At 44.8% G+C, this 12,793-nt stretch overlaps 1 protein-coding gene across 1 annotated transcript in view; it reads left to right on the top strand.

Moving 5' to 3' along the window:
* The first annotated feature begins 664 nt into the window (after window positions 1-664).
* The window catches only part of GABRG3 (gamma-aminobutyric acid type A receptor subunit gamma3), a 450,076-nt gene continuing 437,947 nt past the window's right edge, over window positions 665-12,793 (top strand). The window contains exons 1-2 of the mRNA XM_048493606.1: window positions 665-968; window positions 9,089-9,237. Of these exons, the coding sequence (XP_048349563.1) occupies window positions 916-968; window positions 9,089-9,237 (202 nt within the window). The 5' untranslated portion in view covers window positions 665-915. The remainder of the gene's footprint in view (window positions 969-9,088; window positions 9,238-12,793) is intronic.

Below are 12,793 nucleotides of genomic sequence, written 5' to 3'. Positions count from 1 at the left end.
AGGGAGGGAGCGGGAGCGGGGGGGGGGGGCTTGGCTGCCTTCCGCCCGCCCGGCCATTCCCCCAGTTGGCAGGGACCTCCCCGCGCCCGCAAGGACCTCCAAGGCCATGTTGTCAGCGCAGAGGCTGGCGGGCTCCTTGCGAGGAGGCAGCGGGCTCCCTGATGAGCGCGGGCGGCGCTGACTCCCGCAGCTGCCGTGGCCAAGAGGAGTGAAGCCGGACTCGGAGGACCCTCCGCCCGCCCGCCCGCCCGCCGATTGCACAGAAGAGTTGGCTCCCCCCGGCGCCCTTCTTCTTCTTTTCCTGGAGCGCCTGGATCCCAAAGGCAGCGATCTGGGCTGCGAGCCGCGGACCCGCGGACCTGTTGGCCGGCCAGGAGGGACCACGAGGCGCGCTTCCAATGGTGCAGCCCTCCTCCCAGGGGCAGCCGGCGCCTCACTTGCCGCGCCAGGTGCGGAGTGGGGGTCCCGCGCCAGGGACCGAAGCTCGCCTCCCGCCCCGCGCCTGATGCCCTTTGGGCAGGTGCCTCCGCCCGCTCCCCGGGACAGCCCCGCCAGCCCAGGTGCAGGCTTAGACGCCATGAGAATCGCGGGCAACTGAGCGGCTCTGGAAGAGCGGGGGAGGGCAGGGGGAGGGCAGGGGAAAGGGCTGGCGACTCTCGGACCACCTGTCAGACCGGCGGAGCCCGAGTGCCCCTCGGATCTCCGGAAGGATAGCCTTGGCGGGTCTCTTTGGAGACGTGCAAGAAACAAGGTTGATGCCTCTTCGCGCAGCTGGGAACTGGGAATAAGAGAAATCTCCGGTGGGAGAGAGCCGAAGCGACCCCCTCTTTCCCCCTCCCGCTCTTGGGGTGACTCTCCCGCCAGCTTTCCTCCTCTGCTGCACTTTCTCCCCTGCTCCTGTCTGCTGCTCGGATCATGTCAGCGAAGCTCCTGGCGGGTGTCTTCCTGCTGTCCGTCTTCCAAGCCTGGTAAGTCAACCTGCTGCTCTCCCAGTCTGATTTCTTCCCCCTCTGAGGAATGTTTCAGCCAAGAAACCCTGCCAAGGGCACCCAAAGTGTCACGATCCCCACCGTTTCCCCACCCCTCCACGCCACCCCCGTCTCCCCGACCGGCTCCCGCCCACGCCTTCCTGCGCCCGGGATGAGTGAAATTGACAAGGACCGGGGAGAGGGCGAGGGGAGGGCGGACTGCCCCGAATGGATCTGCCGACTCCCTTTTGCAGTGCAGGACTCCGTCGGATCGGATCGGATCGGATCGGGGGGGGGGGGGGCTCAGCCTGGAGTCCCTCGTCACCCTCCCGAGCTTCCTGCGCAAAAAGTTTTCCTCCGGACCCTGCCCGGTGGTAGGGAAGGAAGCGGGGGGTCGCCGGTCCCAGCACCTGACTTGAGGCGGGGCGGGGCTGCGCTGGGCAGCGAGAGGACGACCGGTCCCGGGGCAAACCAACGAACCTGAGGCAATTGGCTTCGGGGGCCCGTTTGTGGAGTCCCCGCCGCTGGCTTGGGGGAAGAGAGCCTTTGGCGCGGCTTCATTGGCCGGATCAAAGCGACGCTGCTGCCTGGCCTGCGGGAGATGATCCGCCGAGGCGGGCTCCTGCGCTAATCACATTACAGCGTTACCGTAATGCCGTAATGACCATGTCGCAATCCCTTCTGCGATGGAGATATTGATCTGTGGGCCCGGTCTAGCTTGGCTCGCTTTTCTTGCCACCTCCGTAACCGTGCCCCCCCCCCCCGCTTCCCCCGCCCCACTTCTACTTAGGCAAATGAACCCACATGTCACTTCCAAACTTACAGTTGACAAGCAGCGTGTAGAGCCAAGCTGTTTTCAGCCTTGGCAAGTCAGGCTCCTGTTTCTCTATACGTGGGAACTTGGCATCAACCCGTTCATTTTTACAACGCTGCCGTAGATCAGATTCCTGCTGCTCTTGGCTCCCATCAGGAGCGCATTTTGTTCTTTATTTGTGGCTATAGCTTCCCTTCCCTATTCTCCAGGGCTCCTTCCGCACCGCATATTTATGACGAGTTGAAATCTTCATAAATGAACTCATTTCCCCTTTTTATAAATGGCAAACGAACTCGTTTATGGTGATTGCAGAATCCACAAAGGTTTCTCGTGGTGTTTAATTTCGGAGAAAAATGTGGCTGGTACCCATTCCATTGTAGATAAAAAATGATGATATGGTTGGCCCCTCTTATCCAACCTGTAGTGTTCAAGACAACTAACAGAAAGAATGGCTTTCAAGACAATTGTTTGGATTTCTTGTGCCCCCTTCAATGCACAGAAGAATGGCTGCATTCAAAAGCCACGAGTGAAATACACACCTCTGCATAGTAGGATACCTCAGTGGCTGTCTCCAGCTGTGATGATACGCAGACAGCCCCACTTTGAATCCCAGCTCTGCAAGGTGGGTCAGATCAGTTTATGTGCAGTGGGTTCCTGCATAGATCTGGTGGTTGTTACAACATGACTACCTAGTGTGACCTGACAGACACTGTGTGATCTGCATTGTTTGCTGCTCTAAACAAATGGCTTACCTTACATACACCATCTAGTGACCGAATAATGTGAAAACACAGTGCCATAAATGAACGTCTGAAGTGTCCTGATACTTCATGAAGTACCCTACTCCAGTAAACAGAATTGCTGTTTGTACTCTTCAGAGACACTGGGAGAGGTCTTTCCCAGCCCTGCTGTGCTCAGATTCTTTTGAGCTGGATTGGCATTGGCAAGCCTTGAACTTGGGAATCTAAGTACCCCACGCATGTGGTCTACCACTGAACAATGCCACTTTGCAAAGTCTCTTGCACAAAAGGTGGGGGCCCATCTCAAGGAGTTTGCAATCTCAATTAACTTGATTCTTCAGAGTCTTAAAGATTCTTGATTGTTAAGAGTCTTAAAGATTCTAATGTCTATTTTGAAATGTTGGGCATCATGTTGAAACACTGGGTTTCCTTCAGAGTTCTCTGACATAATAAAAACATTAAGCCACCACCCAGCCCAGAGATTTGAGAACACACACTTACAAGAAATTCTCAGATTGGATGTGCCGGCAGAATCTTGAAAAAAAAAAGTCACAGAACTGGTTCATGATACACTTTCTGCATATAAGCCATCTGAATCAATGTGTTGCATTCATTCACGTAGGCAAATATAGAATTTGAACAGACCAGTTAGTATCACTGATATAATCAGCCACGTTTCCTACAAAACTAGTAGTACTATTGTCAATGGCTCTGCTGGTGGGAATTATTTTCTTAGGGTTTACACATTGTTCAAAAACATTACATGAAAAGACTATTTTTACCCTCCAAGTGAAGATATGGAAAGTGCACTTAACCAGACCTTCACCTTTCTATATATCCAGAGGAAACGGTTATGTGCCCCGCAATGTAATGTATAATATGCATAATACCAGCAATTTGGCTATCCATGCTCATGTCAATGTGAGAATTAAACCCTATGTTGTACACATGACAAGGCTGCACAAACATTTTTGCTTCCTCATCCTATGCACAGAAAGCTCATTCAGTGGTGTATCTATGGGAGGACAAGGGGGTCTCCCACCTGCCTAGCCAGCATGGCAGGAGCAGCAGGACTGTACCTCTTGTATGCTCCTTCCCACTAGTCCCATGCCTCTCACTTGTGGTGCAGCAGCTGTGGGTCAGGGCCAGGCCAGGCAGCCAGCAGGAGGCTGAACAAATCCAGCAGCAATGTCCCCTGTCAAACTCCCCATGCCACTGCCATGCTGCTGGCTCCACAACCGGAAAAAAACAAAAAACCTTTTCCTTCCCCCGTGTTGCTGGCTATTGCCACTATGACAAAAAAGAGGAAAAGGTTTTGTGGGGGGGGGGGGGTTGCCAAGGCGGTAGCAAGGCAGCAGGGGGCACAGCAGTGAGAGTTTGGCGGAAGGTTGGGGGGAGTTTGGCAGAAGGCAGGGGAAGTTTGGTGTGGGCTGGGGAAGAATTCCTAGCCCAGATTATCAGAGCAGAGCTAGTTTGTCTTCTGGATAAAGTAGGCAGAACTGAGGGAACTGACTTAGAAAGAGTTTGTGTCAGGGAGGGACCATTCTCTAGTCAGGAGGCGAATTCACACTGTGTGTTGGAGAAGATTTCCCATCCCTAGTTCTTTAAAATGCTTTACTTCAAACACTGTGAGGTAAACCTAAGGTTTGAGGAGCCTGAACTAAAAGCAAGTTGTGAAATACTCCTTTCCAGATAGTTAATAGGCACCAGTGTTACCACATGAACCTCTAGATGCTAACTTGGACATAATTTATGAAATATCTTCAAGGACTATCCTATTTTAAAAGAATTAAGAACTCTGTGACAGACTGACATCTTCCCAAACAAATGGGAAAAGAAAAACTCAATCAAAACAATTTGGGGACCACAAAGTTGAGCTGGAAGCAATTGGTATATTAATTGGTGTATATATATATATATATATCACAGAATAAATGCATTTATTATCAAGTACACATACAAATATTAGTTAAGAACACAAGATCTAGAAACCAGATTTTGTTGTTGTTGATTTAGATGTATTTAAATAAGTTTGTATTCTCTGTTTTAATCTTTTTTAGAAGTGCACCCTTGATTTTTTTTTTTCTTATTGGCTTGGAACCTAATGAAAATTTCTTAAAAGGGTTTCTGTCAGTGGAGCATGACTTTTTTGCTCCCTCTTCCTGCTTCCACCCCAAATGCCCATCAGATGGTGCTTTCAGAGATTGCAGACCATTAGGAATTGAAGGCTGCAGGAGGAGAGTGACTGTCTAAAATCGGACTGTCTCTTCTGTCAGTGGAGTCCTCCATAGGATCCAATCAATTCATCTTTTGAAATTAAATGTTCATCATGTTGGACTTTCCATATATTGAATTAGGTAGCATTGTGGTCACTACCCATGAACGAGTCAACAATGCTTATATAAAATATACAGGGCAACGCTTAGAATGAAGTCAAAGCTTGAATTCCCTCAAACTGACTGTATGATTTCATTACTCCAAGGTGCAGCAGTTTCTTCTTAGCAATGCAGTATCCCAGATCTCAAATTTCTGCTGAATATGAGTTGAATTCTACAAACTGTTTTCACAATTCAATTTTCTTCCAACAAATTGAAGCTTTGCAGTGGCATAAGAGGATCTTCCAATGCACTCTGTTTAACTCCCAAGTAAAGTATGTGGCTTCTTGGGGTAATAAATGAAACCAATGTGGAAAACCCTCCTGCTTCTGTTGCCTCTGTTTTCAGCTTGGATGCAAGCTGGCTGCTTCTGAAGCCTTTCCAGTGGGCTACATGCAAGGAAATGCTCCCGCATCCATTCCTCTGCTTCCCAAACCAAGTGCAAAGTGGTTGTTTTATTATACCTTTTTCCTATTAAAAGTTTTTAAAAACTCACTAAATTTTCTATTGGAATGAATCCAGAATAGTTGGACACTTCTCCTCTTTACAGCAACATTAATTTGAGGGTTTGGGAAAAAGAAAATAGTCAATAACCTATATGCATTTAGAGTGATCTCATTTTCAGCTCATCCACCCACACATCATCTAGTAGCACTTCATAGCAATTTTTTTTAAAAAAAACTTGTGAACAGAGACAGATCTGCTTCATTCTCTTTTTCATTCTACACATTATTTTGCAGCATTTTTTTGCATCCATGCCTCATTTGTTTTTATACACATTTACTTCCACCATGTACAAAACCAGTTGTATAGGATCATTTAAAATCTACCGAATCAATAAAATATTGAAGAAGGTTTGCCTCAATTATCTTGCTTACAGTTGCCTACTTTTGCTGGTTGCTCTGTTCATTTACATATTTGTGCTGTCAGTCTGATTTATTCTGGAGAAATCTGGAGGATTTCAGCACTGATTTCTGATTTCTTTAAGGAATCCCTTTCTTCTTCATGGCCCACTGAAAGTGTACAAGATAGGGGAAATGGCTGAGCAGCTGGTCGCTAAGCAACATGAAGTCTTTCCTCTTGCCTTTCTATATTGGGGATGTACACTGGAACTTTGTTAATTAAGGGCCTGAACAATGCAATGTGAATGACAATGTAATTATTTTAACCTTCACGAGCAATGGGGTCTGAGATGACAGTTATCTTGGCATTTCACTTATCTGGCATTGTTTCCTCAGGAGATGGATGAAAAGAGAGGAGAGACTGAATCAGCAGGTGTGTGCCTGAGAGGGGAAACACTTAAATCAGTTAGCCAGTCTGTGTTGTCCCAATTTCTATGTACAGTGCTTCTACATTCTGCCAACTGTTGTCTGTAGGATCTTGTATTTTGTTCTCTGGAACTGTGCCTGCTAGGCTTTGGTGTACATCATGGCAGTTTTGTAGGAGTTAGGGTTAGGGTTAGAGACCATTGCTATGGCATCCTCTTCTCTGCCATGTTCAAGTCACCTGTAGACCAGAGGGAATACAAGCAATTGGCAAAAGATCCTCCTGCAATAAGTGGCCAACACACTTAACTTTGAGGGTGGGAGGCAGAGCTCATAGCAGCAATAGCCTAGGGTTTTTCTTCCTACTCAGTAAAAAACAGTTCATCCATCGTGCATACTGGACAGAGGTACAAGGCTTCCACACCTGTGACAGTAAAAGCCAATATACAGTTTGAAGATGTGAGAAGGGATCTGCAGCTTAAAAAAACCATTTCTTTTTGTGGGAAAGCACCACTGATTCAGGACCTGTGATGTCTTTATTGTGTTTAAAAACAGTCTGGGAGGTCCTGATATGCTCATTTCTTCCCATTTACTTGTAAAGCAAGGGTCCGTTTTTCTAAAACAATCCCAGATTTTACAGATGAGGGCAGTCAGTCCTCGCCCATGTTATCTGTTCCAACCCTAGAAGAAGTCAGAGGAGCTGGGGAAAAAATACTGAAGGAGATGGAGTAAAGTGAGGTAAGGTGAAGAAGGGAAGAGAGTTAAGTTCCTTTTTCCAGCATACTTCAATTTGTTTCTGAAAAAAAAAAGAGAGAGAGAGGTTTCTTACCTCCATCCCCCTGCTCCATCTACTGATTCTGGAAAGAAGGGAAAAGTTCATTGACACCAATTACCGCATCACTGTGCTCACTTTGCAAGTGAGAAGTGTAACTGCTGCTAGCACAACTCTTTCTTCTGCTTAAAATCTGGGAGGGAGGGAGGATACCTCCAGTGAGGGGCACAACCTCTGAGAATTTCACCCGATTGTAGTTATGGGAAGTTATACCTGAAAAAGTATAATGGACTGATTTCCTAACATGGCTACAGTAACTCTGCTATTAACATGGTGATCCTGAACACAGTTGCTCTCTTCTAAGACCATTGAAATCAGTGGGTTTAGAAGTGTATGACTCAACTTAGGTTTATACTGTAAAAAAGCTCAATTCATTTTTTTTTAATCTATCCACTTCTGAGCCCCCCTTTTCTGCACATTCTTATTCTGAATGAGAACCATTTGTATCCCTAAAAACAAATGTCTATCCTAGTGTTGTGGTCTGGACAACATAGGATGCTGTGGGGAAACGTGCCAGGGAGACTCATTTTGTTCAGGGTTCTGATCAGACTAGGACAAGCCTTCTTCAGGGGTTGCCCTGAATGCAGTGGATTGAAATAACATAATTCATTTAACAGAACTTGACAAAGGATGTCAGCATTTTTAAAAATACAAGGTGCCTTAAATGGAGCATCAATAAGTGCCATGAAATAAATAAATAAATATAAGAAACTGAGCCAACTACCAAAAATAACGAACAAATTATGAAATATAGAAATTAGCACAGCCCATTCCCTCAGTTAGTCACTATTTGCAGATAATAGTACTATTCTTATTAAATTAATTTACTGCAATAATCATAACTGTGTGTTAATGACTGATGCTACAAACTTTTCCATCTGTATTGTAATCCATCTGTCTTTTGTCAAAGATAATGATGATGATGTTATCCATCCAGTCGTTTTTGACCCTTGGCGACCCGATAGGCAAGCTCTTTCCACATTTTTCGGTTAAGTACTGCTTCTTTCAGCTGGTTGATGCTCATGCTTTTGCCAATAGCATGACTACATTATTTTGCTTTGATCTTCTAAGGAACTTCTCTTGAAACATTACAAATCTTGGGCAACAAAATGTAACATGAGCCAATTCTTCAATAGATTTGTGATCATAAGAACACAAGCAGTGGAATTCAAGTTCTGACATCTTTCTAGGTGTGCAAGGATCCACTTTGTGTTAGAGATTCCAAAAGGTCAACTGTGTAACAGTGCAGTCCTATACAGAGTTACTCTAATCCCGTGGTGGCGAACCTATGGCACTCCAGATGTTCATGGACCCCGGGATGCTGGCAGGGGCTGATGGGAATTGTAGTCCATGAACATCTGGAGTGCCATAGGTTTGCCACCACAGCGTCTAGTCTATGCCCACTGAAATTAATACGCTTAGACTGGAGTAATTCTCTTTAGGATTACTCTTCTAATCTGTTGCAGTAAATTCAGGCAGAATTCCATTAGGCTAACAACAAATTTTCCACCATAAGATTGTGTGAGTTAGAAATAAACACTAGTTTTTAAGAAGCACATAGAAGCACCGGGCTTCTATGTAATGGCATTAGTTGAAAATTCTTAATTCTTACAGTTGTGTTACATTAATGTAGAGATTCTGTAGTGCTGAGAATATAATAATTTTTAATGGGTTGAAATGATCAGAAAATATTAAAAGATCTGAATTTTTAATATTCCGGCTGAGCAAGAGATGAATCGGTATGTGTTGGCGAAGCTGTATCTGGAATTTGGCTGTGTGTTCTTCCATCATGAGCTGCTACTGCAAGTTAGAAAGTGCTTAAAATCAGGCATTGTTACAGAAGAAAAGTGGCATTTATTCCCAAATTCATGATCTAGTGAGAAGTAATGATGTGAGACTATGCAATTATTTTCCATTAGGGTGCCCTACTTAGAGTTTCATCTGTGGCAGGAAGCATAGTCTTCGAGAAAATATTTTTAACGGGAAAAAGCAAAACTTGGAAGTTTCCAACTGATGTGTGCACTGAATTTCAGAGGGTAAATTCTGGTTTTATTTATATAACAATGTAACATGATTTTTTTCTCCAAATTGCAGTTCAAGAAAGGTTGAAGAGGATGACTTTGAAGATTTCACAACAAACCAGAAATGGGTTATGTCTCCCAAAGCACACGACACTGATGTCACACAGTTGTTAAACCAGTTGTTGAGTGAATATGATAAAAAGCTACGTCCAGATATTGGAAGTGAGTTTTCTTCTTTTTCCTTTTCTACAATTGAGGCAAATTGTCCTTATGTATCTTATGACTTCATTAAAACCTTTTATTAGAAGGTTTTGTTGAAGTTTCTTCTAGAAACCTGCATGTAAGATCTGAGGCTGACATCTGATGTTAGGATTTTGTTTAGACTGACTGATATCCATACTGAAATTCATACTATGGAGGAAATATTACAGCAATCCATTAGATGCCTATTTTGCTGCTGTAGACTAACACACTGCATCAAAAATCAACCGATAGCTTGGCTCTCACCTAGCTTTCCACGGGTTCAAAGGGCGGTGGCGAGGGGAGGGGGAGATACTTCTGATCCCTTCCCCTATTTATTTCTGGGGTTGCCTGTCCTCTGGGAGCAGTATTTCTGTGAGCATGTAACAGGAGGAGAGAGACTGACAAAAAACATCCCCTCACCTGTACTGGAGCCAGTGTTATGTAATGGTTTAGAGTATGTGGACTCTAATCTGGAAAGCCAGACTTTATGCCCCACTCCTCCACATGAGTGATGGAGTCTTATCTGATGAACCAGATTTGTTTCCCTGCTCCTACATTCCTGCTGAGTGACCTTGGGCTCGCCAAAGGTCTTTGGAACTCTTTCATCCCCACCTAAGATGTCTGTTGTAGAAAGAGGAAGGAAAAGAAGTTTGTAAGCCCCTTTGAGTTTTCTTATCCCAATGCCAGATTTACCTATAGGCTTGGCAGATTGAAGCCTAGGGCCTCAAAACCTAGGGGGCCTCCAGCCAAGGTGTATAATATTTTTGACACTGTCATAGACCTTTCTGTCATAACACGCTGTAGTCTCTAAACAACTCTTCAGCAATTTTCCTTCAGTAATCATCTTTGGCTTTACTTTGTTTTCTTTAAAACACTCTTCCATCCTCCAGTCATGAGGGTGGGGATTGAGAGGGGCCTCACAAGTGGCATAGCCTAGGGCCTGTCTTCATCTAAATCAGGCATTGACTTCAGTAGAGAAAGGTGAGGGTATAAATCCATGCTCTTCTTCTTGTACCTGCCAAAAGCTATGGATGGAGCTTATGTGCTTAGAGACTATACACCTCTGATCACAGAATGCTGGAGGCATGCAATAGGTCATAGCTATTATCTCTATTATACTATTTGTTTAAGCTTTAGTTGATTTATTGATCACTAAAAACTGAAATGAAAAGTGTCATTGGTTATGGTCATTATTGTAATAACTAATAGAAAATCTAGCACCTTTAATTATTATTGATTTCTCTTCTTTATTTTGGCACCTGATTGCCTGGTTCAGGGTAAATAATGGAACTGACATGAAATCTTCCAGGAAAGAGATTTGGGCACCTTAGTTGATAGTTCCATGGGAATGTCAACTCAATGCATGGCAGCTGTGAAAAAGGTAAACTCTATGCTGGGAATAATTAGGAAAGGAATTGATAATAAAACTGCAAAGATTGTCATGCCCTTATATAAAGCAGTGGTGCAACCACACTTGGGAGTACTGTGTTCAGTTCTGGTCGCTACATCTCAAAAAGGAGATCGAAGAGATAGAAAAAGTGCAGAGAAGGGCAACAAGGATGACTGAGGGATTGGAGCACCTTCCTTATGAGGAGAGGCTGCAGCGTTTGGGACTCTTTAGTTTGGAGAGGAGACATCTGAGGGGGAATATGATTGAAGACTATATAATTATATAATTATAAAAATGTTGACAGAATTTTTTCTCTCTTTCTCAAAATACTAAAACCAGGGGGCATACATTGAAAATGCTGGGGGGAAGAATTTGGGCTAATAAAAGGAAACATTTCTTCACACAACGTGTGATTGGTGTTTGGAATATGCTGCCACAGGAGGTGGTGATGGCCACTAACCTGGATAGCTTTAAAAAAGGTTTGGACAGATTTATGGAGGAGAAGTCATCTATGGCTACCAATCCTGATCCTCCTTGATCTGAGATTGCAAATGCTTTAGCAGACCAGGTGCTTGAGAGCAACAGCAGTAGAAGGCCATTGATTTCACATCCTGCATGTGAGCTCCCAAAGGCATCTGGTGGGCGACTGCGAGTAGCAGAGTGTTGGACTAGATCAGGGGTAGGGAACCTGCGGCTCTCCAGATGTTCAGGAACTACAATTCCCATCAGCCTCTGTCAGCATGGCCAATTGGCCATGCTGGTAGGGGCTGATGGGAATTGTAGTTCCTGAACATCTGGAGAGCCGCAGGTTCCCTACCCCTGGACTAGATGGACTCTGGTCTGATCCAGCAGGCTCTTTCTTATGTTCTTATGTTCTTCCCAGCCATCACACTTGAACAGGTCTTGCAATACATTTTTGATAGCCCTTTCTTTCCACTGTATTTTCACCAGTTATCAGTGGCTTTCTTGATTGTGTGAGCATTGGCTCCTGTTTGCAGCGGGTGTTCTGTCTTCTGGTGCTTTGTAGTTACCATTTAGGTAGAGTGTTATTGTTGTTTTATAACTCTCTTTACATCAGTAGTTAGAAACAGGTTCAGCTGCCCATCGGATAGGCACAGAAAGGGCAGAACATTTGGGGAGAACAAATGATGATATATTTACCCACCAGATGTCAGGAAATACAGCAGATTTAGGGGTGGGGAGTAAACCAATATTATGTTTGTACCTTGCAGATACCTGGCAGCACTGAGACTGGATATCCAGACAGACGGGAAGGTAGTGCCAGGCATTATCTTCTCAGTTATGTGTTCTTTCTAGTCATTAACACTAAGCACAGTGACAAACTGACTTTACATATCTACCTAAGAGAAAAGAAAAAGAGGAAACACCTGTGGTACCACTGAATTGACAGATGGATTGGGTGGTACCGCTGTCCCCCAAACACTGCCCTAATAGCACATCGCCTTTCCTACAGTAATCCAGCGTGGTTCAGAGCTGCAGAGAGTGTTGTGATAGAGCTCTTATTTGGCCTTTTCTGCCCTCAGCAATACTGCCTGCCTTCTGGGAGCGTGAACCATTTGCCTCTGCCTAATTTGACAAGAGCATTTTTTGCCTATAAAAAGGAACCAAGGGTGTGATCATTGTGATTCTGGGGCACTGGGTGAAAGTCCAGGATGGGGCCCCAGAATAACTACCATCCTCTCCAGGAACCAGGTTTCAGTGATTCCTATTATACCACGATTGTTTTGCTGTGTTAAGAGTTCAAGTTCATTTTGTTTATTTCCCATGCTCTGTGCATTAGTGTAGAGATGTATAAGGCCATGGTTTATCCCCCCCTGACTGCTGATTTAAGGTTTTTTCCCTGTTCAGTTCTTGAACTATTTGCTCAGTTGTCTCTATAACCTTTGAACTATTATTTCTAGCAGTTGATGAACTGCTGCTTGCTTGAATACTGTCTCCATCTCCCATATAACTCAGTTTAAAGCCCTCCTGATTAGGCTGGTGAGCCTTCTAGTAAAAATGCTCCTACCTACATCCGTGAGGTGCAACCCATCCCTTGCCAGTAGTCCATCTTCATGAAACCACAGACCATGGTCCAAGAAGCCACATTATTTTCAGTGGCACCACCCACAAAGCCAGTTATTC

This window comes from Sphaerodactylus townsendi, linkage group LG04 (assembly GCF_021028975.2).
Source record: "Sphaerodactylus townsendi isolate TG3544 linkage group LG04, MPM_Stown_v2.3, whole genome shotgun sequence".
NCBI classification, from domain to species: Eukaryota; Metazoa; Chordata; class Lepidosauria; order Squamata; family Sphaerodactylidae; genus Sphaerodactylus; species Sphaerodactylus townsendi.
Note: the sequence above shows the minus strand (reverse complement) of the source record. Positions and strands in the feature narration are given on the sequence as shown.